General features: G+C 32.5%; 2 protein-coding genes across 3 annotated transcripts in view; one reads left to right on the top strand and one right to left on the bottom strand.

Annotated features, from left to right (window-relative positions):
* On the bottom strand, nt 1,316-13,495 carry LOC105176793 (kinesin-like protein KIN-14I). Of its 2 annotated transcripts, none has more exons than XM_011099703.2 (24): nt 13,343-13,495; nt 12,585-12,877; nt 12,343-12,415; nt 12,029-12,160; nt 11,712-11,950; nt 11,194-11,521; nt 9,421-9,520; nt 9,092-9,273; nt 8,841-8,956; nt 8,554-8,656; nt 7,956-8,108; nt 7,721-7,867; nt 7,418-7,618; nt 7,055-7,219; nt 6,877-6,981; nt 5,198-5,338; nt 4,910-5,104; nt 4,666-4,792; nt 4,060-4,262; nt 3,755-3,937; nt 3,502-3,597; nt 3,141-3,338; nt 2,302-2,573; nt 1,316-1,829 (listed from the first exon to the last, which is right to left on the bottom strand). In XM_011099703.2, the coding sequence occupies exons 2-24, from the start codon at nt 12,725-12,727 to the stop codon at nt 1,637-1,639; spliced, it is 3,795 nt and encodes a 1,264-aa protein (XP_011098005.1). In that variant the 5' UTR covers nt 12,728-12,877; nt 13,343-13,495; the 3' UTR covers nt 1,316-1,636. The 2 variants fall into 2 exon arrangements, with proteins under 2 accessions (XP_011098005.1, XP_020554473.1); XM_020698814.1 differs by having other exon boundaries at nt 13,279-13,466.
* LOC105176792 overlaps nt 24,914-25,778 on the top strand; it is a 4,738-nt gene continuing 3,873 nt past the window's right edge. The window contains exon 1 of the mRNA XM_020698729.1: nt 24,914-25,127. Within this exon, the coding sequence (XP_020554388.1) occupies nt 24,985-25,127 (143 nt within the window). The 5' untranslated portion in view covers nt 24,914-24,984. The remainder of the gene's footprint in view (nt 25,128-25,778) is intronic.

Genomic DNA, 25,778 nt, shown 5'->3' with positions numbered 1-25,778 from the left:
AATTAACAAAAGAAAATGAAGACAAATGGATGAATAAGTTGAAAAGAATTATTTTAATTACAATTATGAATATAAAGATTAGAATCAATAAGGTTTTGTATTTTAAGCCTATGTAAAAGCCATAAAAATTGTTACTTCCAAAACACAAATTAGAAAATAGTATGATATGTGATGATAAAAGTTAATATTAATTGATAGATTGTTCACAATTTGGATTGATTTTATAGTAGAAACTAAAGTTAATAGGTTATTAATAATTGAATTTAATTATTTAAATATTTAAATTCATGTACCCTTACTATTACTTATGCAATATTCTGATATATTATGCTAAAAAATATAAAATATCATAATGCATAAATACTCTAACATAAGTCTTATAGACAGGCAACAAAATATTATAATTGAACTTAAAAAAAGATAGAACTAATGAATAAAAAATTGAATGTTGTGACGAATGCAACTATAAGGAGACATTCCCTATTAAATAAGGAAATCAAAAGTAAAACACCAATTAACCCACTTAATCTTTATTGGTTTAAAATTCTAAGTATTATTGATAAAGTCAATACATCAAATTGATAAGAATCATGATGCAATATCTCGAGAACATAATGAAAATATTAAACGATGAATAAGAATGATAACATTGAACTTCAAACGCCAATCAAACAAAAGATACTTAATAATTTTGTCGAATACAAAAAATTCATAAAACCAGTAAGAGATTTCTCATGCAAACAAAATCGAACAAGCAAATGAATAACGAAATTATGTATTTACATAACCACTTATTTAGTTATATTTTTATTTAGTTTTTAAATTATTACTGAATAGAACGCTTTTACAATTAATAACTTTTAGAAGTCCAAATTCATTAAGCTTAATAGATATAATCTTTTATTTAAAAGTACTTATTAAACTTCAAAATAATACTTCTTCATTTATGAAAATCCTTACACTTTTACTTAATAAAAATTTTGAATAATAGTCACTTTATCGAGGTAATAAGCATTACGTGCAGTAAAGTAATAAGCATTACGTGCCACGCTCGTGATTCCTACAAGTATTTTCAAAATTGGGAATGAAAGTACGACTAGAGAACGGAAAAGTTTTTGCAAGTTATATTATGACAACAACTGTTTTGTTTTTCTGTTTTGCTTTTCTCTGCCTGACAGAATTTCTACCGATTGAACACAAACTGTTGAACAAGAACATATATAGACCAGAGATGTCTTTGACAATCTCAAAATCAACGGCAAAATGTCAGTCGGTCATCTCCTGGAATCCCAACTCATCGATAACATAGACATGCTGAACTGAATGGACAAACGAAATTTTGTAAAAGCGTATGTTTCTACGGAATTTACAAACTTTGATGGCAAAGAAAAGGACAGAAAAACCAATTCCAGGTATTGGTATTAATCTTGATAATATACAGATTTACTGTACAAAAATAGGACGAACCCATCGAAGAAGCAAAGACCCTCTTGCCACAGCAAAATTTTTGGACAAGCATCCCAACAAGGCAGCAAGACAAACAAGTATTTGACATGCTATGAGATTGCCTGATGCCTTTAAACCAACAAGCTCGGTTTACTTGGTAAGGTTACCATTACACATAATTGAGGGCAACTCACAGAGAATGACGATTATCAGTCTTATCTTTTCGACTTCGTTCGTCTTGGACCTCTTCCAGATCGTCGTCATCACCTCTTTGACCAGCCTGCTCCTTCCAATAGGCAACTAGCTTCTTAAGACGAGCCACTTCCTTTGATGACACATTTTTACTAGGGTCATTCACAATTGACCGTACTCGGGATGCGTACCTGATGTAGAATACAGATTATCAAAACATTAAGTCAGCAACCATTTCCATTCATTTATACGACCAAGGACTTTACCAAAACAAACTATTAACTAATGGTGTGTTTGGATCGATATGGATTCCTAAGGATTTCAAATCCATCAAACTTGTTTGGATAAATCCGTGGTATAAAGCATTGCAAATTCTTAAACTTTCATTTTGAACTATATTTTGAGGCATTGATATGGTTTTGAAATGCATTTATTTGAAATCCTTATTTCCAAATCTTTCCCTCAAATTCAAATCCTTCCATCCAAATGGAGCTCAAGCCAACTGACCAACTATAATTATAAACATCATTGAGAGGTAAAGCCAACTATATTTCTAATTTAAAGTAGCTTATTCTTATTGCTCCATTAGCATGCCTCTCTCCCGAGTCCAATTACCACGATAATAAATGTGCAATACATAGAGAGGAAGAAAAGGGTGCGTACGTTAAAGAGTTGTAGGTCTCGTCCAAATTTGATTCGGCTGGAGATATGTTTACAAACATCAAAGTTTTAGCATTACCGCCCAGTGAATCACTCATCAACATAGTTAGCTTGTGATTTCGGTAGGGAATGTGCTGATTGCCGGAAGATAAAGCACCAATGACATCTCCAAGAGCTGAAAGTGATTTGTTGATGCTTTGAGCTTCCTTCAATTGACTACCAGAAGACCCTGACTTCTTCACTCTTTCAGATCCAGCAAGATCCACAAAGCTTAGCTGCATGATAGAAAATATAAATCCCAAATGAAGAAAATGCAATTGAAAAATCATATTAAGAAAGCTGTCATCACTCCTTGAGCTAAGGAATCCATTAGAAGTGTAAATGAAAGCTGTAGCAACATGAATTCCTCTTCAAGAAAAACCGTAATATACCCAAAGCCGAGCTGCCAACATCTCACTCAGATTCAAGATACCAAGATAATATTTTCATTTAACACTCGACTGTTGTTTTCTCTCTGCCACACATTTTAAGATTACGGTAACAGTCTAAAACAGCTTTGTGGCTCAGTTCCCAAAAGGAAAGGTCCCTTTTCTTCTACGAATCGAAATAAAAGCACTCTTTTAGATGCTATACTGATGGCATAATCCAATATCTGAAACTCAACTGCACTTGTGCAAAGTACGATATATCATACGCTTGTATATTACATAGTTTGATATGGATATAGTGTTCAAAACTATTATGAATTTTAAAACAAAAGGGTATGACAAAATCAGTTAAGAATCTAATGCTAAGTCCAAGTTGATCAGCTTTAGATATAGATGATATATATTTGTCAATACCTTTCCTCTGGCTACAGATTGAGTTTGAAGATTGGTACTCTCTATAACAATGGAAAGTATTAAATGTGATCTCGAACTTTGCTCATTCATCAGGGTCCCTGTTGTATGACGTTGTTCAGACCCTCTCTCCATAACACTTTGTAATTCATCATAGGATGAAATGGACAAGAGTGTTACATTTTCCACAACCACCATACCCTGTGAATACAAAGTAGCCATACACAACAACTAAGTCATTGAAAACTAAATTGGCATTAAAGTAGAGAACAGACAAGTTTCAGCACAAAACCAAAGTCAGAACAAAAAAGCAAAACTATATTATAATTTCTATATCTTCAAGAAACATTTGAAGACAAATTACCTTTGAATCTTTTTTTATGTCCAATTTCAAACGCTTTGCATTCTTCGGCAATAAGAGATCTATTAGTGTATCTTGATATAATTCCACCATATATGCCTGCATATGTTCATAAATAATTGGTCATCACATTCAACAAATGTCCAAAATCACCACTACGCAATTCAGGCTTTTGAAATAAAATAAAATGAAACAGAAGTAGAAGTATTCAGATTATTGAAAAAAAACATTAACTCCTAGATGTCAAACTTATTACCTTCAAAGTGAAAGAAAACTTTTTATTGTCCCGCTTCATAATCCTAAAAAGTTCAGAGATAGCACGTGGAGTGAGCCCAGGATTGCCTTCAGATCCATAAATTGTAAACGTCTTCCCTGAACCAGTTTGTCCATATGCAAATATGCAAACATTATATCCATCGACAGCAGATTGCACCAGGTACTGCAGAAAGGAAAAGGATAAGAGAACACACAATTGACTCAAATTAAGGAGAATTAAGAATATAAGATGTAATAATTGCTAACGAAAACATAATATAAACCACAGAATTTTATTAGGCTTGCCTTGGTATCCTCAAAAACATCCTCTTGGGTAGCACGGCCATCAAAAACACGATCATACATGTGTTGTTTCACTCTATCGTCTCTCCATGTATGCTCTACTGTGAATTCATCCACACTCGCCATCGCATTTCTCTCCTTCTCAGATATTTCTTTCTCACTGAGAGGCCTCAATCGACAATAGACTCGAATCTTGCCTTTCATGTCTACGAAATAAATGTATTTTTCAAACATGAATTCAACAATTAGCGAACACCAAAAGATAATGAAATATTGAAGCTATCCATATATAGCTATACACTCATAAAAGAAAGAATGTTAAGCTCCGAAGAAAACAATACTGCCTCTATCCCACATTGAATGCTGCAACTTCTTTTTTGGATATCCACAAATATCTCATTTTCTAAAATGGAAGCTTTCTTTTCAAAAGTACCCTCTTTTCCCTCTTACTTGAAGTAATGATGTGAAACCTCTAATTCCAACCACTACTTTAGGAGCAGAAGAGTAAAAATACCTGAAATTTCAGTTTTTCACTTCATTTAAAGTTTCACACACATCCAATGGCAACAGATGGACAGTCCAAATAAGGAAAACAAAATGCGATGGTACCTTCAATCATGTTAAAATATCGTTTTCTCATAACTTGTTCTTCCTTGTAAAGTGCCTCCATCTCAGCCAATTGAGCCCCTTGCCTCTTCAAAATTGCCGCTGTTTGCTCATTCTTTCTGTCAATGTCCTAAATAAGATGCCATCCATCAAAATTTGGTACATGTAATATTTTTACAGCCTATAAGAAAGTATTACAGACACAAATATATACAAGTTCCAAGACCTATTAAGGAAAAACTTTCACCTCTTTCATTTCTCTAAGCTCCTCCAATTCCCTAAGATTATTTTGCAAAGCAGACAACTCGGTATCCTTAATGGCAATAGCCGATTGTGCTTCACCCAATTTTCGTTTGGACTCTTCCAATTTCTTTTCAAGTTCAGAAATATGAAGCTTCATGGTCTTGCGTTCCTGTTCAAAGTTCTCCTTAATAATAGCAATCTGCATTTAAAGAATGAGAACAATTTTCAGGTTATATGAACATCGGTCTCAAACTGATTGAACAGGAAAAAAGAAAAGAGTAACAATATTTACCTCATCATTGTTATTCCTTTCAAGTCTTGAAAGTCTTTCTTCAAGAGATGTTTTCTCATTCACAAGTTTCCTTTTGGATTCTTCTACAGCGTGCAACTGTGCACTGCATGCTTTTAGTTCATCTTGGGTCTTACGCAAGACCTATTGAAATTGGTAGAAACTGTGCTAATCAAAATCCATAGACTAAAATATTCTTATTGACTTTTCATATGATCATAATAGGCAACTGTGGCTGCATGCCTTTTAGTTCATCTTAGATCTTATGCAAGACCTATTGAAAATGGTAAAAACTGTGCTAATCAAAATCTATAGACTAAAATATTCTTATTGACTTTTCATATGATAACTATTAGTGATGCAATTATGTGAATTGAAATTGTATTAACTAACTCCTATGAAATCTATATATGTTTATGTCTAGATCCAAATTCTTTAAATGTTTTACGGCTAATTATATGTTGCTTAATACATCTTGAGTTGAGTATTAATTATTTTCTAACCAAATATTATCTATCATACACATCAATCTATATATTATATTATACATTACATACTATTAGCATTACAAGTATAAAATACCTAGTTTATCCATCCATATCTTATAAATTAATATTATTGTAAAATTACCTACTGTTGAAAGCGTTTGACATTTTTTTCACTTTTTTGTTAAGACTAAACTACTGCTAATTAAAATTGCATAAAAATATAGTAAAATGCTAAAGACTCATAAGACTCCAGAAAGTTGCATACTCTAGCAATTCAAGAATTATCAAAATGAAGCAAGATGCAAGATATCATTTTATAGTCTCCTGAAATAGATAGAACTTAATTTGCATTCTCCTAAAATAGATTGAGCCAATACTTGAAGCCCAAAATTACAATGATGCATACTCTGATAATAACGAAAAAGTTCATTGAGAAGTCAAATAACGATGGGTGGAGATAGTACGAAGTGATATTATTAGCTTGCAGTAAAAACACTGTCTTAAAGCTCATAAAAATAGTTATACAACTTCAATAAGAAACAAGTAATTTTTATTTCTTCACATTCATATTTTATATATGTTTTATAATTATTAACTTCCATACATGCTTACAATTAATTCGAAAACATTTAATTCATGTATACATATATGCACATATATATATACTACATAGAAATATGAATAGCTCAAAGATTTTCTTTGAGTTTTTAGTATTCCTCAAACCTAATCAATAGAAATTAAATAGGAAGATTCCTTGTCATCTCAATTTTTTTTCAAAAGCTAATACGTATCTTCTTTTTAACATAATTACTTGGACTTCCTAAACTTTTTATTTAAAAATAATTTCATAAAAATACAGATTCTGTGAGTTTTTAACCGTAAATCATTGGCATATATAGGACTCTGTCTATTATATTTAAAAGTTAAAAGTTCCTTTTCATTCTTTTTTTTTTTTTTTTTTGAATGTAAAGTTTCTCCATTATGCATATGCCTTACATACAAAGCACGTAACCTTTAGTAGTAAATTAGTAATTGAAAAAATACAGAATTAGGCATCAGTTCATTGTGTAATTTGTATAAATTAAAGAAAAAGGAAGTAGAAGATAATCTTTTCAAGGATAGGGTTGCATATGATCACAACATAACATCTCAACAGTTATACAGGCAAAGATTATAAATCCAATATATGTATACCTGGCTATTTGTCTCAACCAACTCTTTCCTAATGTTGTTCTCCAGTCCTTGACTATTCAGCTTTGCAAACTTCACCTCAATGCTTTGCTTCTCCAAAAATGCAGCCTATACGGAACCAATAATGAGAAGCTGAAAAACCAATGAGAATCAAGTTCAATTCTCTTTTAAAGATGATTACCTGTAGTGCTGAATCTTTTTCATCACACAAAGTTCTCAGTTTGTCACATTCACAAATTATTTCTTCCAAATAATGCTTCTCAGACCTCAAAATGCTTTTCAAACTCTCCAAATCTTCTTTCATTTTCAGTTCTTGCTTTTGCTTTTCATGTAAATCCTCTTGCAACTGAATAACCAAAAAAATCGGTTAGAAAAGTTGGAGAAAGATATTTGGACAATAATGTGCTATAGTAATAGAAAAATGAGTTAATTGTATTTGTAAGCAAGCATAATAGTCTTCAATTGCTAACCAATGAACAGTTGATGGGATCAATTTTGCGCCCGTAGTTTATAAAAATAACTGTCTAGAAATTAGCAAACTCACTTGATTCACTTTGTTTTCCGATTCTTCAAGAGATTTCGATAATTCCAAAACTCGCTTCTCATTGAAGTCAACAGTAGGTGGTCGAACATTATCAGAAGGATGTCCATTAATTGAACCATTTGCAGCGGCACGTGCCTTGGAGTAGCGGCGCAGCATCACATCATTTATATGTGTTTGAAGGGCAACACAGATTTCCTCTCCCTAATCCATAAAAATTGTTAATGGTAATTAACATAGGAAACAGGACGAAAACATTTAAAGACCTAATAACTGGATCTTACTTGCAAATCATAATCATCTAACCTGTTTTGTTTCAAACTGAAATATATGCAAGACACCAGCAACTCTCATTTTGAAAAAAACAGCAGTGTTACTGCTGCCAAATTGCATTATGTCCCTTAACTCAGCTGAATGTAGATACTCCTTTGGAACAGGGCGGAAGAAGTGAACCTTTGGGCAAACGAAGCAATCATGTTTAGGCATCTCATATCTACAGTGGTTATATATGTAATGCAAAAATAACAGAGAACACACTTACCCCACGCTTGTTAATGCCCAGAATAATTTTCCCTGGCAGCAGTCCGATAGGATCATCAATTTTACGGACAGCAAAGAACACTGAGTTCCCATAAGGAAGTGTTCTCAAGATGCGCAAAAATTGTTGTCTAGCATCATCTTTTGTCAAATTTTCCTACAGATGAATGAGAATATCACAAAAAAAAAAAAAGACATTAATACAATTATTTAATTTCTTCAAGATACATTTTAGCTTTTAAGAAGGGAATGGCTGTATCCAAACTAAAAGTATGGCGGAAGAGCATAAAGATTGGTTAAATTAGTAAAAGTAAGCAATATTATTGATCTCCTATATTTAGTTAAGGGTATAACAGAAAATTATTAGCTAAAATATATTTTTAGTATGGCCAAAAAGGTTTGGCAAGAGACATGTTTCCAGGCAAAGGATAATTAGTAAAGAATATAAGGAAAAATAAAAAATACACTTTTATCTATTTTTAAAGAGTAAACACATTTTTGCAATTCCTTATAGCATATAGAATAAACATTTCAATGGATCAACATATAATTCTTTATCTGTATGTATCAGGAAATTGGGGGAATTACAACAATGCTCTCACCATTGAACGGTAACGAGAAAGAACATCTAGTTCCCAGTCTCTCTTCGCTCGAGTAATTGCTATTTGTCTTGGGAGAAATCGCTCCAGAAGTGATGTCCAATCGCTAGATATATAAATGGGGAGATAGTCAATTAAATAATCAATGAATCTCTTGCATAAGGTCCTATAAAATAAGTTAAGAAATAGCAACTACTATACATCATCAAGAAACAAGAAGTCACAGATCAAATGAAGAAAAGATAGAAGAGACAGCAAGACAGACAAAGAAACAGATTAAGGCAACTAACGTGCATGTTTCTGGAGAAACAACATATCCAATTTCAGCCAGAATCTGCAACGCGGATAGCTGTGCAGCATCATCCCTTCCGACCGGATAATTGCCTAATACATAATCATGTTGTAGCTGCAACAAGAGAAACAAGGTAAGAGGGGAAGATAACACCAGGAGAATAGTTTGAAGAATATCTTGAGACCAAAAAACTGGGGATAGCAACAAACGAAAGTTTGTTGTGAAAGGAAAGTGACCACAAAGACATACTTGGACATATGATAACTGCACAAACATTGGGTCTGTAATAGCTTCATCAGACTCCCGAAATAGCTTCTTTTTGAATGTCAGTTTACAGTGCAAAATCTCTCCTTTACTCCGGTCCTTTGATGCCTTAAAATCGGCAAGTAGATCTCCGATATATTTGTTATCATCTAAACCGATATACTCCTCTACAGAATATAAGAGCATATTGTTAAAATTAGATGTTGGAAACTGGAAGCATGTTCTCCTCAACTATTTCAACAAAATAAGAACTACAACAAATTACTGCAGTTAAGTTGAAATGGAAATAGTTGAAGACTATATTTGATAAGTACCATTTCCGGGGTCTGCTGATTTCGAAATAACAGCAGCCTTACGACACTCAAACAAACTGAAGCTAGAGTATGTTGATAATTTGATTATCCCAGCAAGCTCCTGAAGTTTATTGACCATGAACTAAAAATTAATAAAGTGTCACAGCAAATTTATCAATAAGAGGGATGCTATTAATGCCTGAATGAGAAAAAAAGAAAAAAGTAATCACCTTGCCACTACTAACAGAAAAGAATTAAGTAATCTTCTGATGAATCTAAAATTTGCACTGCACTTGATAAACATTTCAATGCAGAATACAAATAATGCACCTTAAGACCAGCAAAGATTTCACAATCATATCATATGTCCCCCACATCAATTGTGCATGCAGAACAAAATTGCAAAAAGAACATCAAGTCTTAAAGGTTTAGCTAGAAAAACACATTTATGCATCCAGCAATTTAAGTAAACGCCACCAAAAGCATAAAGTGCATACACCATTAAGGCAGCATGTTATTTCTTTTCTGGACATTAGAGATACAGATGAGTACTATGTCCTATTTATCCCCAAAGTCAAAACAAAAAAGTTCAGATCTTCGCACCAGTAACTCCATTTAGGGCCCACTTCCTCAGAATATCCACTCAGAAACCTAAATTGTTTACTCTTTCACACAACTCTTTGTCCAATAGACACCAATTTAACCAATGAGGCAACAAGAAGGGTTTGCAATTATTGGTATTTTAAATGGAAATTACTTGAACCAAGGCATGTAATCATCCTTAGTAGAACTCTTGATCCCCTCTTATTCCAAGGGCCCCCTAAGTAAGCATTATGGAGTTCTCCTGATACTCAATATATTTAGATGCTCGTGTTCAAAAATTTAGACTCCATCATTGATTAAAAGACTTCAAAAACCCAAGAGATTGGAGGAAAGAATGCTGGCAAAGAATTATCAGCTTTCCAAAAAAGCCATATTCACGGGCAGTTGTTGATATGCCAGTCAAGTTTCTCATCTCATTTGACATCCCCTCAGATTTCAGAAATTCTATAGTTTCTGCTGTTGAATTTTGAAGTGAATAAGTTCTCTTGAGAAGCCTGCACCCGTCCTTAACCATTAAAAATATATGTAAACCAAATCTTCCATTCTCGAATATGCATGTTCCCAACAGTTAACAATGATGTAAGATAAAGTTGACAAAAAAACTAGAATTTTGGATGTGATAAAAGTATGCTTCAAACTTTCTATAGAAGAGGGGAAAAAAGGTAAATGCGGAATAATAATCATACCTTGAGTTGACACAGTAAGCAATACACTGCCTATAGCTTCACATATAAGTAAAAATAAACATCTCTAAACTTAAATCATACCCAGTAAAAGTCTAAACTTTTTTAATCCAAGAAAATTTCAACCCATCATTCAGAGCATGAAAAGCTCCATTCAGTTAGAAATGAAATCAGTTCTTTTCTATTTTCTTTTCCTTCTCATCTATCTTTCCCTCTTTCTTGTGATCGGGGTTTTTAATATAAAGAGCCAAATATCAAAAATAATAACACAGAGCATAATGGGCAATCAGTTAGACCCAGAGAAACGTTAAATCCATAGGCCCCTTACTCTTGTTATCATACAATGAGAGTTCAAAGCCTCCAAAGGATTCAAATATAAATTGCATGTTTCATCTAAACAATATAAACTATAAAGAACTTCAAGGTAGTCTTGATAACGATGCCAATTTCATAAAGCATATAATATTATTAAATGGATAGATAGACATATCCGGAAGCATATGAATACCTCAACAGCATCAGCTACAGTTGTGGCCATGTCGTATGTTATCTCTTCAAAGGTTTCATCCAAGAAAAACACTATAGTTGTAAGCTTTTTACCAGTCAAAACAGCATCAATTTCCTCGCGTCCAGGTATTATATGTCGTGGTCCAGCCTTAACAGAACGCTTTAAAGCATTTAACGTATTCATTGCAAGGATTTGCACTTCAGAATCACTACTGGCACTGTGTGCCACAGTATGTACATATTCAGACAAATAGCCACCAATTTCCTTGCTAGGAGGCATGCAGGATGCACATAAATACATGAGCTCCCATGCCTTAATCAAAGAGTGCCTATCGATAAAAGAAGCATAAGGTCAACCATCCATCACCAAGTAACATGAGCAATGAGTGAAAAAATAAAAAGGATTAAGCAATTTCTACTAGGGCAAATCAATTGATTAACACTAACAAATTTCAGAAAATCTACATTGATAATGTATAGAAATCTTCACAACCACATATAGAAAACCTACAGACATACCTATCAGGGTTGTTTCTTGTCTGCTTTGAAATTTGCATAAAGAGTTCATCCCGAAGTTCAGAACGCTTCAAAGCATGCTTGTATAGTTTGCTAACAAGTTCAATGCTTTCATCTAAGCTAATTGGAGTAACTCGATCAGAGGAATCAACTCCCATATACTTCAGGATGACTTGGAACAGCTTAACTGCTCTACTAACAAGATCACTGTTTATTTTCAGAAGTGAGGTAGGGATAGGATCCTGTCAAAAAAGTACGACCTACCTTCAGTATACAATATTAGGAAGAAAACAGGAATGTCCAGATACTGCAGATACAACCTTCTGGAAGCAAAGCATATCCTCAAAGGTGAACTTCTCTCGAACTTGCAATCCCAGTGTCTTTTTAGAGAAGAAACCACGTTTACCAGCTGAATGAATCTGCTTCTGCATAGCCCTCAAAAATCCCTCCACCTAAAGGAAGAAACAAACCATCAGAAACTAAATGTTTTGGGTTGACAACCCAAAAGCAGTAAATAGCCCGATGGCAAAGTGCAGCCATCAAGAACAAACTAATGCCAAATAATTGAAATTTAAGCTCCAGAACAGAGTCTGTGTATTACAAAATCTCAAAAAGGAACAACTTGAACTTTCACCTGGAATTTGTCAATCAATGGTATAGCACCGGCAAGTTCAGGCGGCATAACTGATGAGAGAGTATTAGGCGTGCTACAAGTCAAAAAAACATAATTAGTTCGCGGGATTGCCATAATTACTGTGCATGGAACATAACTGCTCATTTTAAAACGCAACAGCTTCCCCTACCGAAAGAGAAAACTTTGGAAAAAAAATAGGAAATGATGGCTCTAAGGCATTATGAGGAAATGGAAAAACTTACGGTGGAGCAAAGTTGGAACCATCAGAATCATAATCATCACCATTTGAGGTGGCATAAGAGTTGTGGGAATGGGCTTCAAACCCATTGCTAGAGCCAAATGAGGACCTGCTTGATCTCAAGCTTTGTGCCATATCAGACGTCATTTCCACCCAGAAGCACAAACATCCAGAAAGTCAAATTTAAACTATCTTTCTCCCTCAAATCCTTCTCCTTTCTTCAACTCCTCTATTACAATCAACGTTCTACAAGCTCTTCAATTGTCTTGAAAGACAAACAGCAATCAACACAGAAATCTGGAAAGGTAAAACCATTAACAAACAAACCACATTTACCCTCTCATGGAAGCTAAGTAAAACCAGACATCATTAAAAGCTAGAGAAACACTAAAATAGAACAGAAATTAGGCACATAAAAAACAAGCAGAAACCCGCAAAATCCCTCGATTAATTAAAATTTAAGCCAAGATCAGAGCTTATAAACCCCAATCCGTGAGATCCAGCACAAATCGCCGAGAAAAAAAAAATTAATAAATTAACATCATCGAGCTTCGAGAACTGCAGTGTTCACAAGTCCCCAACACTTAACAGGAGATTCAGATCAAAAATAATAAAATGAAGCACTGATAAACGACATTAGTACAGAAAACTAGAGACAAAAACCAGCCCCAATATACAGCAAGCAAAAAAGTACCCACACAAAGTATGAACAAATCTATGTACAACCAATGCCACGAAACTGAATCGAAGCACAAAATGTACCCCGAAAACTGATGAATGCGTGACGAAGGAATGCCTCTCGCCCAGCTAGTGAGAGAAAGAAGACACACACACACACACAGAGACAGAGAGAGAGAGAGAGGGAGAAAGAAGATAGTGAGGGTCACGAGAGTTTTTTAAAAATTTTCTTTCGAGCTGTGATATTCAAACCCAAAAATTAAAAAGAGGGAATTGCACTAATTTCTTGAATTTTTCCGAATAAATTGAATTTTAGTACCGATTTAATTAAGAAAAAGGGATTTGTTTTCTTGAGTTTGTCCGTTTCTTACAATTGGATCGTGCCCCTCATCTTTTTTGAAACAACACTATTTCTATTGTACTCTTTGTCAAGAACTAATTCTTACACTCTCCAACTTACGAGTAATCAATCATCTTGCATATATGATTTATTGTACATATGATGTACTAACCTTACATTACCATAATTGGCAATGTGCTCATATTTATTGGTTTAGTTGATAAGTACAGATCACTTTTATTTTAAAATTTAATTTTATTAATCGATATAAAAATACCATTGGTGGATAATTTGTAAATTTTCAGTACAAGTAATCTATGATTATAGGGGCGTGTCTGACCCAATGATACCGATGACGTCAGAATTATCTAAAGAGATTAGGTGTTATCGACATAAAATGATGGTTTTGACATTGCTGGATTAATTTATTGTGATTCAAAAAATGCTCTTGAGTTGATAATATTACAAATTTATTCATCTTGTCAATTTTACATTAACTTAATTGTCTAATTAATATATTTTATTTTTATTTATAATATATTTTAAAACTGTGAATGATTTTTTATTATATACACGTAAGAACAACGTGCCACGACAACCATTATATATATAGATAATGGATTGGTGATACTCGTTGTTTCGATAAATCTCCCTAATATTTGTATTAAATAATTTTGAATACGGACTATATCTATATATAATCGAAATCAAATTATAACTCTAAAAATAGTAAAATCGTCATTTATAAATAACGTGATTTATTTTATATAATATGAGTAAGATACAAGCGCCATATTGTGTTTATGTGTTTAATATCTCATATTTTTATCTATAAAAATATATGTTTTTCTAATTTAATTTTGAAATTTGTATATAGTGAGTATTTTTTATTTTAATTTTGACTATTTCCGTGCTTACTTTTCGACATAATTGTTAACGTATATGAACATATAAAACTTATTTTTAATATTTTATATTAGTCACAAATTTTCAGTATCGGTACCAGTAATTTAAATCAAATTATCTTTAAATTATTTAATCCAAAAAATATGAAACTTTAATTTTGCTTAAAATAGTAAAGATTAATTAAAAGTTATTGTTGAAAATAAATGTAAGGTGCTTGAGATAATAATGGTAGAAAATTTTGCAATTTCTAAGATTATATATTAATGAATTCCTATAAAAATTTAAATACTTGTCATTGCTTCAAGGTAAAGAAGAAATAATTAAGTTGGTAGTTAAGAATTTGAGTAGTATAGAGAGTACAATCATTGCACACAAATATAAATAAATAAATAAATAAATAATAATAATAATATACCACATATGTTACTTCATGAGCTAACTCCTAAAAAATAATTGATTTAGCAATGATTAATAATTATGGCACATAAATGTCTTAAAAATACTATTTGCTAAGGAAAAATAAAAGCATAAATTGAATAAGGGAAAAAATATGAGTTATTCCTCACATTATAAATGATAATAATTTAAAATATTATGGTAAATTAATATTCCATTTATGAGTTTATGACCAAACAAATCGATTTGAAAGTTTAGGATCGATAACAATTAATCAACATTAGCTATGAATTTGATTACGATCAAAGCACTCGTTATGGTTCTTTTTTACAATGAAAATATTATACGCGATTTTCTACCATGGTTAATATTTTGGCTTCGTCCTTGAGACAATGGTTCATAAGCGTTGGACGTGATCATGAATTTTTTTATATATCTTGAGTTTAAAATTCATCATTTGCACCAACTTGTTTTTTGCCTTCGTAAATTTTTTGAAGTATGTATTTATTTAGGCAAATTACACTTTTGTCATATGAATTATAGCGTGATTTTTTATATTTTTCTACCTAAATTATATTACACTTACCACCCAAAGTACTCGAGATTTGCACTTGACCACTTTAAATAATTTTTCGATTGAAAATTCCATCGAAAAATGATTTTATTGGTGTGACGTAATATTTTTTTAAACTAAAAATATGAATCAAATACAAGGCATTCTTTCCGATTAATAGGAAATACTCGTGAGAGGATGGATTTATCTAGAAGAAAATATAAAGTTGACGATTTTATTCTTAAAAAATAGCATGTGACATTCGTATGATCACTTCCAGTGGAATTTTCACTGAAAAGTGATTTGAGATTGCAAAGTACAAATCTCGAGTACTTTCTCATCAGCAAAGTGTAACAAAAAAATAAATTAGATGAAAAAATATAAAAATACCATAATTTGAACTGTAAACTGTAATTTCGTATTTTTTTTTATCTGCATTACTTAACAAATTCCCACGAAAGAAAACTTAATTTCAAGAAACCAAACACAATTAAAAAAAAAAGGATAAATTATATTTTGTCATTCAAATTAAATCTATTTTTATATTTTTTTATCTAATTTTTTTTTGTATCACCTTACCATCTCAACTTTGTGAAATTTACACATTGCCATATATGAATATTTTTCATTGTTGGTTCTTTTGTCGAAAAAATATCACATACAGTGCATAGATTTAATGGTAATGTGATGCAATATTTTTCATATATGCACTGTATGTGATATTTTCTCGACAAAAAAAATGGGGTCATATATGGTAAAATGCAAATTTTGCAAAGTTGAGATGATAAATTAACACAAAAAATAACAAAATATACAAACAAACATAATTCAAATGGTAAAATATAATTTACCAAAAAATAGAAAAAGAAAAAAAAAGTGTTTGTGAATGGAATATGGAGTATGGATTGTTAGTTGGGTAGCACCACTATTATTGGCTACCTCACCACTATCACATTTACAGAAACAAATATTCTCCCAAAAAACAAGAAGAAATTATGCTTCCATATAATTGAAGAAAAAGCCATTGCTCCCGACACAATATGCTTGTGACGTGTCAGTTACCCTACACCTACAACTATCCATGACATGATAAGCCCTCCAATTTCTTGGACATGAAACTAAGACCCTGTTTGGCTTTTATTATTTAAAAAATCTTATAAGCTGATACATTTTATATGAAATTAAATTTTTAAAGTGTTTGAATAAACTAAAATAATAAAATTTATAAAATATTAGTAACGCTACCCGATTTAATAAATAGTTGAAATTAAGGGAGGATGAAATTGTCAAAGAGGAAAGTGGAATTACTAAAGCGCCCTTAGAAAAGCTATCGAATATACTCATGACGAATGAGACGCCAGACAAATTAGTAAAAATTCAAACACTTACCATAAATACGATTGTACTTAAACAGATGAACTCTTAGAAATCATTTCAGGAGGAGTATCTCCGGAAGAATCTTAGAGTAGGAAAAACTATACTTGGACAGCAGAACTGTGAATTGTACAACTGTTGCACCGATATCCCATCTTATAACAATTTATCCTCCTGACAAAATTTTATTCATCAGTATGTCAATACGAAATAAGGTATTTCACTGAAATGGATTAGCTACTTGCATTAATAAATATTCAACTCGAAACAGAGATACATAACACTATAAAAAAGATTGATTATTTCCTACATCATAAACCACTATCATCTAAAAAGATTTGTAAATATACTTCAATCAAATAAAATTAATACAAAAAATTAATATTAATCATAGTTAATAAACTGTTACTATAAATTTAAACTTTTTAATCATGACAAATATTTTTACTACAGTTTGACATTAAAAAAAAATTATATTTCTTTTGAGGAAAAAGTATTATTTTAGTCCGCTAAGTATGTCTAATTTTAATTTTAATTCGATAACTATGTCCATTTTTGTTTAGGTCCAGTAATTTACGAAATTGCTTACTTTTAGTCTTCTAATAAATTTTTGAACAATTTTACCCCTATGCAACTTTTGAAAGGCAGTTTTAGTCCATATGCACTCATAGGGGTAAAATTGTCTGAAATCTGCCAGAGGACTAAAAGTAAGCAATTTCGTAAGTTACTGGACCTAAACAAAAATGAACATAGTTATTGGACTAAAATTAAAATTAGACATATTTAACGAATTAAAATAATACTTTTCTCTTCTTTTGATTAGTAAAATCACGATCCATGTTGCTAGATGTAGTAAAGGACATTCTAGTAAATTGACATGTGGTCATGAGAACACCCTATGGATTCATGGTTTTGACGAAACCAAGGCATTTATTGAGGTCACATGTTTCACACACTGAGGTAGTTAAACTAAAATGCCAAGGCCCTTTTTCCTTTCCCATTTATGTGATTCACTTAAATTATCAATCAATAATAGGGCAGCAAAGCCACTGTCTTTAGCTGGTCCAAGAATCCTAGGTGCCTAGGCTTATATGGGTGGTACATATGGGACAAGGATGTAAGAATTATTATAAAAAAACATTTTTATGGAATTGCTCGAGACAGGTCGGGTCGAACCGTTTATCATAATTTATTTAATATACTATAGTCTCAAAATTATAAATATTTTACGAATGATATTTTTAATATTGTCGAAATGAGTTGTGAATTCACCTTAATTTAGTTCACTTATTATTTTTGTTTTACAGATGTTTTAGAATAAGATCTAAGCTGTGAAATAAATTATTTATTTTTAAATTTGCACCTCGTTAAGCTAATCATATTGCAGGTGGCTTATTGATTCGTATTTATAAATAATAATGTGGTTGATTTCATCTTATCATTATTTTGATAAGATGAATACGATAGAGTTTTATCTTATCATTAGTTGGTAAAATGATAGGGTTAAAAAAGGTTTTTTTTTAAGGAATAATTACACCCCTCTTCCCTAAAGTTTGGTGTAATTACATGTAGACCCCTATAGTTTAAAAAATTACTTCTAGCACCCCTAAGATTTTCTTCCGTCTAACAAATAAGTCTCTCTATTAATCAAAATTCACTGAATTTGCTGATATTAATAAAAAAAAAAGAAAAAACTGAATGAAAATTGACATTTACCCTCAATTGACTGATGACTGACTTATTACAGGTCAAATAATTTTTTCTGACTAAACCATCCTTATAACAGTGAAAATATACATCCTCGTATGGATTAACGCGTGAAGATGTATGCGGGTAATTTGGGGTCATAAAAAGATATATTGAACCTGCAATAAGTCAGTAATAAACCAATTAGGGTTAATATAGATCTTTTTTTTTTATTTTCTTTTGTTAATATCAGCAGATCCAGTGAATTTTGACTAATTTGTTAGATAGAAGTAAACCTCATGGATGCTAGATATAATTTATCAAACTACAAAAAATCTACGTGTAATTATACCAAACCTTAAAAAAAGAAAGTGTACTTATCTTTCTCTTTATAATAGGATAGATATAGATGTTATAATCTGGCTACATGGTATACCCAGCTTCAGCTTTCTTGGTAAGTAAGCAGTAATAAAGTATTATAAAGCCGGCCAAGCCAATGTCGCCGGCTAAAACTGCTGGGAGTACAATTTTGGAGCAGGTGGAGGAAGATGAAAGGGGAAAATGATTAGCTAAAATAAATTAAGTCACGAGGAAAGAGGGGTGTACATGACTCGGTCACCATTGCCATGAACCATTTATTTTTTGTTGTGTCAACTTGTGAGGGAATTGATATGAGGCAGGCCAAATCATGAGCCTATATGCTACCAATAGCCAAATGTGCAAACAAACTCCACATTATTATTTCTTTTATTCTTTTGTTTTTTTTTCATCTGATAATACAAATAAAAGTGACCAAGATTGTAAAATATTATTTTGATTTTTTTTAATGTTTGATAAAGAAAAAATAAATTGTATTGCTGCAGTCTGAATTTAAAGATTATGATAGTTGTTATATCTCGTGGATCGATCTGTGTAAAAAAAAAATTTAAGTCGTTTTGTATAGTGTGTACAAGTTCTTCTGGGCAGTTCTTTTTTTGTGTGTATATAGGTGGATGGGGAAGATGCAACACTTGCTAAGTCTGCTATTTGATTGACTTATTTGTATTTGAAAAAAAAAATTAATTCGGTAGTTTGTTGTAAATGTTTTCGAGTTGAAATATAATGATGTAGGGGTAAAATTATAATTATCATACTTTTAAGTGCCCCTGATGCAAATAATTGATTTGCTGATATTTTATCGTAATTTACTCGAGATAATCATAATTCATAATCTGACTATAATCAGTTCCTAACACTTCAAGCACTCCTCTAGGAAGGGGAGCGTGACCGGATGAGGCATCACCTCTCTGCTCTAGTAGTAGAACAAGAAAGCAGGGTTGCTTCCAATAACGATACGAGAAATCTAAAGTTACACGTCGATGGAAAAGATCCTTATTAGGAAGCCGAGAGTTCAACTATATTATTTGTTGTGATATTTTTATTCTTTCAAGCGACAAGTGATGCTGCCAGAGTCCCACACAAGTACGACATTAAAAAATTAAAATGAATTCGACCAAACTCATGATCGAGGCAATATATTGCTTGAGAAAATGATGAAAAATAAAAGTAGAGAATAATATTGAAGCTTCAATGTATTCATTTTGTTTTATTTAAGACAAATTTGTAATTCTTTTGTACCTTAATTTTAAAATGAAATAAAACCATAATTTATTATAAAGGAAAAAAAGGCTTAATTATTTGCATTAATTAGTTCATCATTATTAGTAGGCCCCTTCAATTTTTAGCAAAATTAGCGTGTAATTTGTACCATCAAATGCGTAATATCCTGCAAATGAGGCATAACTCAATTAGCAAAATTGAAATTCCAAATTTAGCCTAATTTAATAATAGTTGTTGGTATATAATATTAGTAGTATTGGTCAGCTACACATATTCAATATTGGTCATTTAATGTATATTAACTGTTGATAATTAAAAAACATGATGTAATTGTAATCGATTCACTCGAAAAAAAAAATAAAATAAAATGGCGCAATATGCTGACATTTATTTATTATTTTCAATTATAGAAATAGAAGGAAAAAAAAAAGCTCAAATTAAATAAAACAAAAAAAAATTTGAAAAATTCAATTTAAAAGGGCCTACTTTATAAATTCATATCATCAATTTGGGTGTAGGGTCAATGCTGGGACATGGAACCCTTTCTGCACTTGCATAGATTGGAATAATGCACTACTAATAATCGAGATAAAAATTATTGAAAAAAAAAATAGAAATTGAATATGTGAAAGCACTATATGGAGCCATACATTAATTTTCTTTTGGAAAAAATGCAAGTAATCCCCTTATGATACTGTAAATGAGCAAATTATCCTCTTATAAAAAAATAAATAGTGATTTACCTTCCTATATTTTTTAAAATACAACAATTTACCCCCCTATGATTTTTTAAAATGAAGCAATTTACCTCTCTGTATAAGGAGGTAAATACTTCATTTTAAAAAGTATAGGGGGGTAAATTGTTAAAATTTTTTCATAGAGGGGTAATATACTCATTTTCAATATTACAGAGGGATAAATTGCTATCACCCATTTTCTTTTAGTCCGCATTTGATCCCATAATTGAGGAGGTCAAATTTGCATTTCGAGTACAAATATTTTTTTTTTGTGCCGTTTTATTTAATAGTTACTTTCGAATTAAATTTCATCAAAATTACATTTTTATTAAAGCTATAATATGTAGCTTTTGATCCGATTACAGTTATTTTTCACCCTACCACCTTTTATGCCCATTAAATCATTTTTAATTGGAATTTTATATTAATTTTGAAATTTAACTATAATCTGCATCTGTATAATGAATTATGATCGGATTGTGAATCCAAATGGTGTAATTATTTTTTTTAAAAATTAATTATTTCAAAATAAAATAGTATTAATAACTATGCAGACGTGGACCAAATTAGCCCTAATTGATCATAAATATTAATGACAGGGTTATACCAAACATGTGCATTTAAAATATAAAATTGCGATCAAGAATTATGGAAATAAGAAAATACGGCCATTAATACCATAATTAAGAATAAATATTAACTTCCATTAATCTCCTATTTCATTGTTTTTTTTTTACATTTTTAGATATGAATAGTTATTGCTTTTGATTTTTTTTCTAGTTTGAAAACCGTTAGGATTGTCATAGAAATTAGCATTCAAAAATTGGTATGATATTTTTTTTTTATTTTTTTATCATAGTATAAATAATGTAGTAATTCAGAATTTCAAAATCTTGTCCGATAAATGTATTTACAACAGAAAATGGCCTTTCGACATTTATAAACTATAAACGGTGTTCATCGCATACTCACCAAGTTCTAAAATGTTTTTAAAAAATACATCGATATTATTAAATCAACCAACATATTATTAATTTCTCGAAAATGATTCTCATGCCATATATATTTATATAATTTAATTTTAATATATTTTTAGTATTTTTCACCTTAAATCATTATCAAGTATTTCTTAGTTAGAATATATATTTTTTTAAAATATAACACGGAAAGTAATTAATAACTCAACAACTCAAATTATATTTGGGTGAATAGCAATTTATCCCCCTGTGATATTGAAAATGAGCACATTACCCATATGAAAAAAATATAGCAATTTACCTCCTTATACAGGGAGGTAAATTGCTTCATTTTAATCACTATTTACTTTTTTATAAATGGGTAATTTGCTCATTTGTGATATCACAAGTGATATAATTTGACAAAAATACTACACATAAACATAAAATATAATTTGATTGTTTGAACTAATTACGATCGTTTTTATAGGAAGACAGTGATATATTTCATAAAATATAAAACCATATACATCAGAGAATCCTTAAATTAACGTATTCTAACCCTATCCCCTATTATTAGCAATATTCAGGCTATGTCCCATCTATTGGAGGAACCCAGACATGAATTCACCTTTCTTTGGCCCGGCAAGTATGACTGGTACATGCCCTTCGAACTACGCACAACGGGTTTTCTTATGATTTTGCATTACAAAAAGTTGCGGTTCAACCACAATGCCTAGCAAAGCGCTAGAGACTTTTGCACGGCGCAATTTCGAGTACACCAACATAATCTATTCTCACGCTGTGCAAATGCTTAAAGAGATAATAGCCCACCGAAGGTTTGGAAAGGCCTAAACCTATGGCGCCACCAAACATCTAAAGAGGGCATGATAAATAGACTCCATCCGCATCTCACATGGTATGCATTGCCTAGCTTGGACTATCATTCGCTTTGCCAAATTCTCAAAGGTTGGCGACGCCCCATGGCATGCTTTCCATATTAGTGTACACACCTTGGGGGGCACCACATCTTTCCAAATGCTCCTCCAACTCTCAGCTTCCGTGGTGCATGCCTACCTACTGATATCTCCTTAATCTGCCCCAATGCCTTTGCTACTTGTAACATTGAGTTAAACTCTTCTGCAACAAAACTACTTTCGGCGAACACCTTATTCTTCCTCCGGCAAGGTCTCTAAGTCCTGTTCCAAGGAGATCCCCTTCAAATAAGCCCTCGTTCGAGGAGGCATAATAATTTGCTCCGTGCAAGACTTATTTGTAATATATACATGTCTTTATTATTTAAAATTCCCTTGCAGAAAATAAAGCCTATATTGGAGTAGGCACAAAAAGCACCCATTAAGCCCTCCTCCATAGAGACACCGTCATAAAAAACTCTGCTTCGTATAGGCATGAAGTAAGCTCTTCTTTTACTATGCATGCTTATGTTACTAATATTCTTTGCAGGAATTAAAAAAAAAAGAGCTCCTTTGTTGCACCTCACCTCTAAAGACATTTACTCTAATAAGTTGAGATTTTGACACTTATTAGAGTAGGGGGGGGGGGAAGCTATTAAAAATGGAAGTCCCAGGATAACTCCCGAGAGACCCAGGACATCCTACGCTCATAACGCTACTAGGAGGCCAAGGATGGACCAACCCACAGTCTAACTAGGCAAGTCTGACAACCCAAGTAGCCCTAGAAGAAGGGAGGAGTCCTAAGACATACCCCAACTCAGACTATGATTAAAGCCCGAAAAAACGTTCGGCCCAAAAAACCACACACGTGGCTGCCTACTCTCTTATGTGAAACCTCATCAACCCAGGTGTCAGCAGCCACTTGGACAACATCAGCCCTAGCAAGGAGGACCTCTTTGGTGGTTGAGACTCCTTGCAGACAAGGGGTCTCCCAAGACAATGAGGACTCCAACTAAAATAATCCTAACTACGAATAAGAATGGTTTATCCTTTATCCTAACCATTCCAATCAATTTCTACAAGATTCTCGAAAGTGAGATACACCCCCAGCAGACAGGGGGCATTTCCCCTATAAATATAGGTTTAGCCCTCCATACAGGGGATATCCCTCTCACTCTCCAAACACCTCTCTCACTCTTAAAGTTTAAATATTCTTTGAGCACTCTACAAACACATTATCACTTATTCTTACACTTCTTCACCCATATTATTCACCATATCTCGATTTTTAACCATATTTATTTACTTTTTGACTTTATTTAATTTCAAATCAAATACTAATTTGGCCATCGAAGTGTTAATGCCTTTTTACAGGTCCCCTTTTAGGATCTGCATACGCTTCGACCCAAGTTTCAAACAATAATCCAGATCTATTAAACCCGTACATTTTTTAAACGCATCACAAAGAAGTAAACAGGGCCTAAGAGAATTTACCAGCAAAAATTGGGCCTTGCAACATAACTTATCGTACCCCCTTGGTTTGATAAGTTATATAGGTTTATCTAAGGTTGTATAGGGCCCTCTTGATTTGGCTCGGGCCGTGATCCAACAAAGTAAATGAGGTATATTGCTAGATTGGTTTAGATATCCAACAATATCTTGACAAATAATTCAAAGTAAATGACTCCTATAAGAATACAAAAAATAAAGATATGCCTCGAGACCTCATTGTTGATCGAAATCTACCTCAAAGTAGGACAAGTCCGAGTCTAATCAGATTCATATCATTAATGTTAGGGTAAATTACAAGGGATTTCTCTGATATTTATTTTAATTACAAATACTCTGTTTGAAAAATTACAAATATTCTCTAAAATTATAAATTCCATAACAAATACTCTACCATAATAAGCTATCATAAAGTGAATTTTTAAATTTAGAGGGTATTCAAATAGCGAGAGGGTTCATTATAATATACGAATCAGTCAATTTTGAAAATTAAAACTTCAAGTTCCATCTTTGCAATTGTCAAATTAAAGAATTCTAAAGCGAAAAATAAGATATAACAACTTTTGAGGTGTTCAAACACAATTATATATATGTTTTATAAAATTAATATTTAATATTTTTTATCAATAATATTTTTATAAAAATAAATTGTTTAAAAATCAAATATTACAAAATTAATCAAATAAAAATGAAAATATTCAAAAGATAGACTCGAGCTGAATATTACTTATGTAGATAAGGAATGATGGGCATAAAATGATAGTCCTCAATTCACACCACTATCCTCCCGTCCCTTCTTCTCCGGCAGCCACCTTCCGTCTCATTGCCTTCACCACCCCGCAAAACTACGCCGGAAGGCTTTCTCACTTCATTCGACTCAAGGGCTGGGGTCCTCTCTGGTGTCCCACCCTCGCCGTCGAGCCCACCCCACAAACCATTTCCGCCGTTCAACACTTCTTTCTCACACCCAATCCCCCTCTCCACTATTTCTCTGCCGTAGCATTCACCTCCAGAACCGGAATCGCAGCCTTCGCGGAAGCCTTGGCGGGTATCGATAAGCCTCCGTTATTACAAAATTAATCAAATAAAAATGAAAATATTCAAAAGATAGACTCGAGCTGAATATTACTTATGTAGAAATGATGGGCTGGGCATAAAATGATAGTCCTCAATTCACACCACTATCCTCCCGTCCCTTCTTCTCCGGCAGCCACCTTCCGTCTCATTGCCTTCACCACCCCGCAAAACTACGCCGGAAGGCTTTCTCACTTCATTCGACTCAAGGGCTGGGGTCCTCTCTGGTGTCCCACCCTCGCCGTCGAGCCCACCCCACAAACCATTTCCGCCGTTCAACACTTCTTTCTCACACCCAATCCCCCTCTCCACTATTTCTCTGCCGTAGCATTCACCTCCAGAACCGGAATCGCAGCCTTCGCGGAAGCCTTGGCGGGGATCGATAAGCCTCCGTTAGGCCCGGATGGAGAAACTTTCGTCGTTGCGGCTTTAGGGAAAGTCTCGGCTGTCCTGGGTGAAACTTTCATTCCAAAATT

This window comes from Sesamum indicum, linkage group LG14 (assembly GCF_000512975.1).
Source record: "Sesamum indicum cultivar Zhongzhi No. 13 linkage group LG14, S_indicum_v1.0, whole genome shotgun sequence".
Lineage (NCBI taxonomy): Eukaryota > Viridiplantae > Streptophyta > Magnoliopsida > Lamiales > Pedaliaceae > Sesamum > Sesamum indicum.
The sequence above is the reverse complement of the archived record's forward strand: the minus strand, read 5'-3'. Positions and strand labels throughout refer to the sequence as shown.

Bases quoted from the DNA above. Each gene is read 5' to 3' on its own strand.
- LOC105176793 (XM_011099703.2), bottom strand. From the start codon at position 12,727: ATGACGTCTGATATGGCACAAAGCTTGAGATCAAGCAGGTCCTCATTT. The intron at 9,274-9,420 runs GTACTTATCAAA...TATATTCTGTAG, and splicing joins ATCAGCAGACCCCGGAAATG to AGGAGTATATCGGTTTAGAT. The intron at 3,938-4,059 runs GCAAGCCTAATA...TCCTTTCTGCAG, and splicing joins ATGTTTTTGAGGATACCAAG to TACCTGGTGCAATCTGCTGT.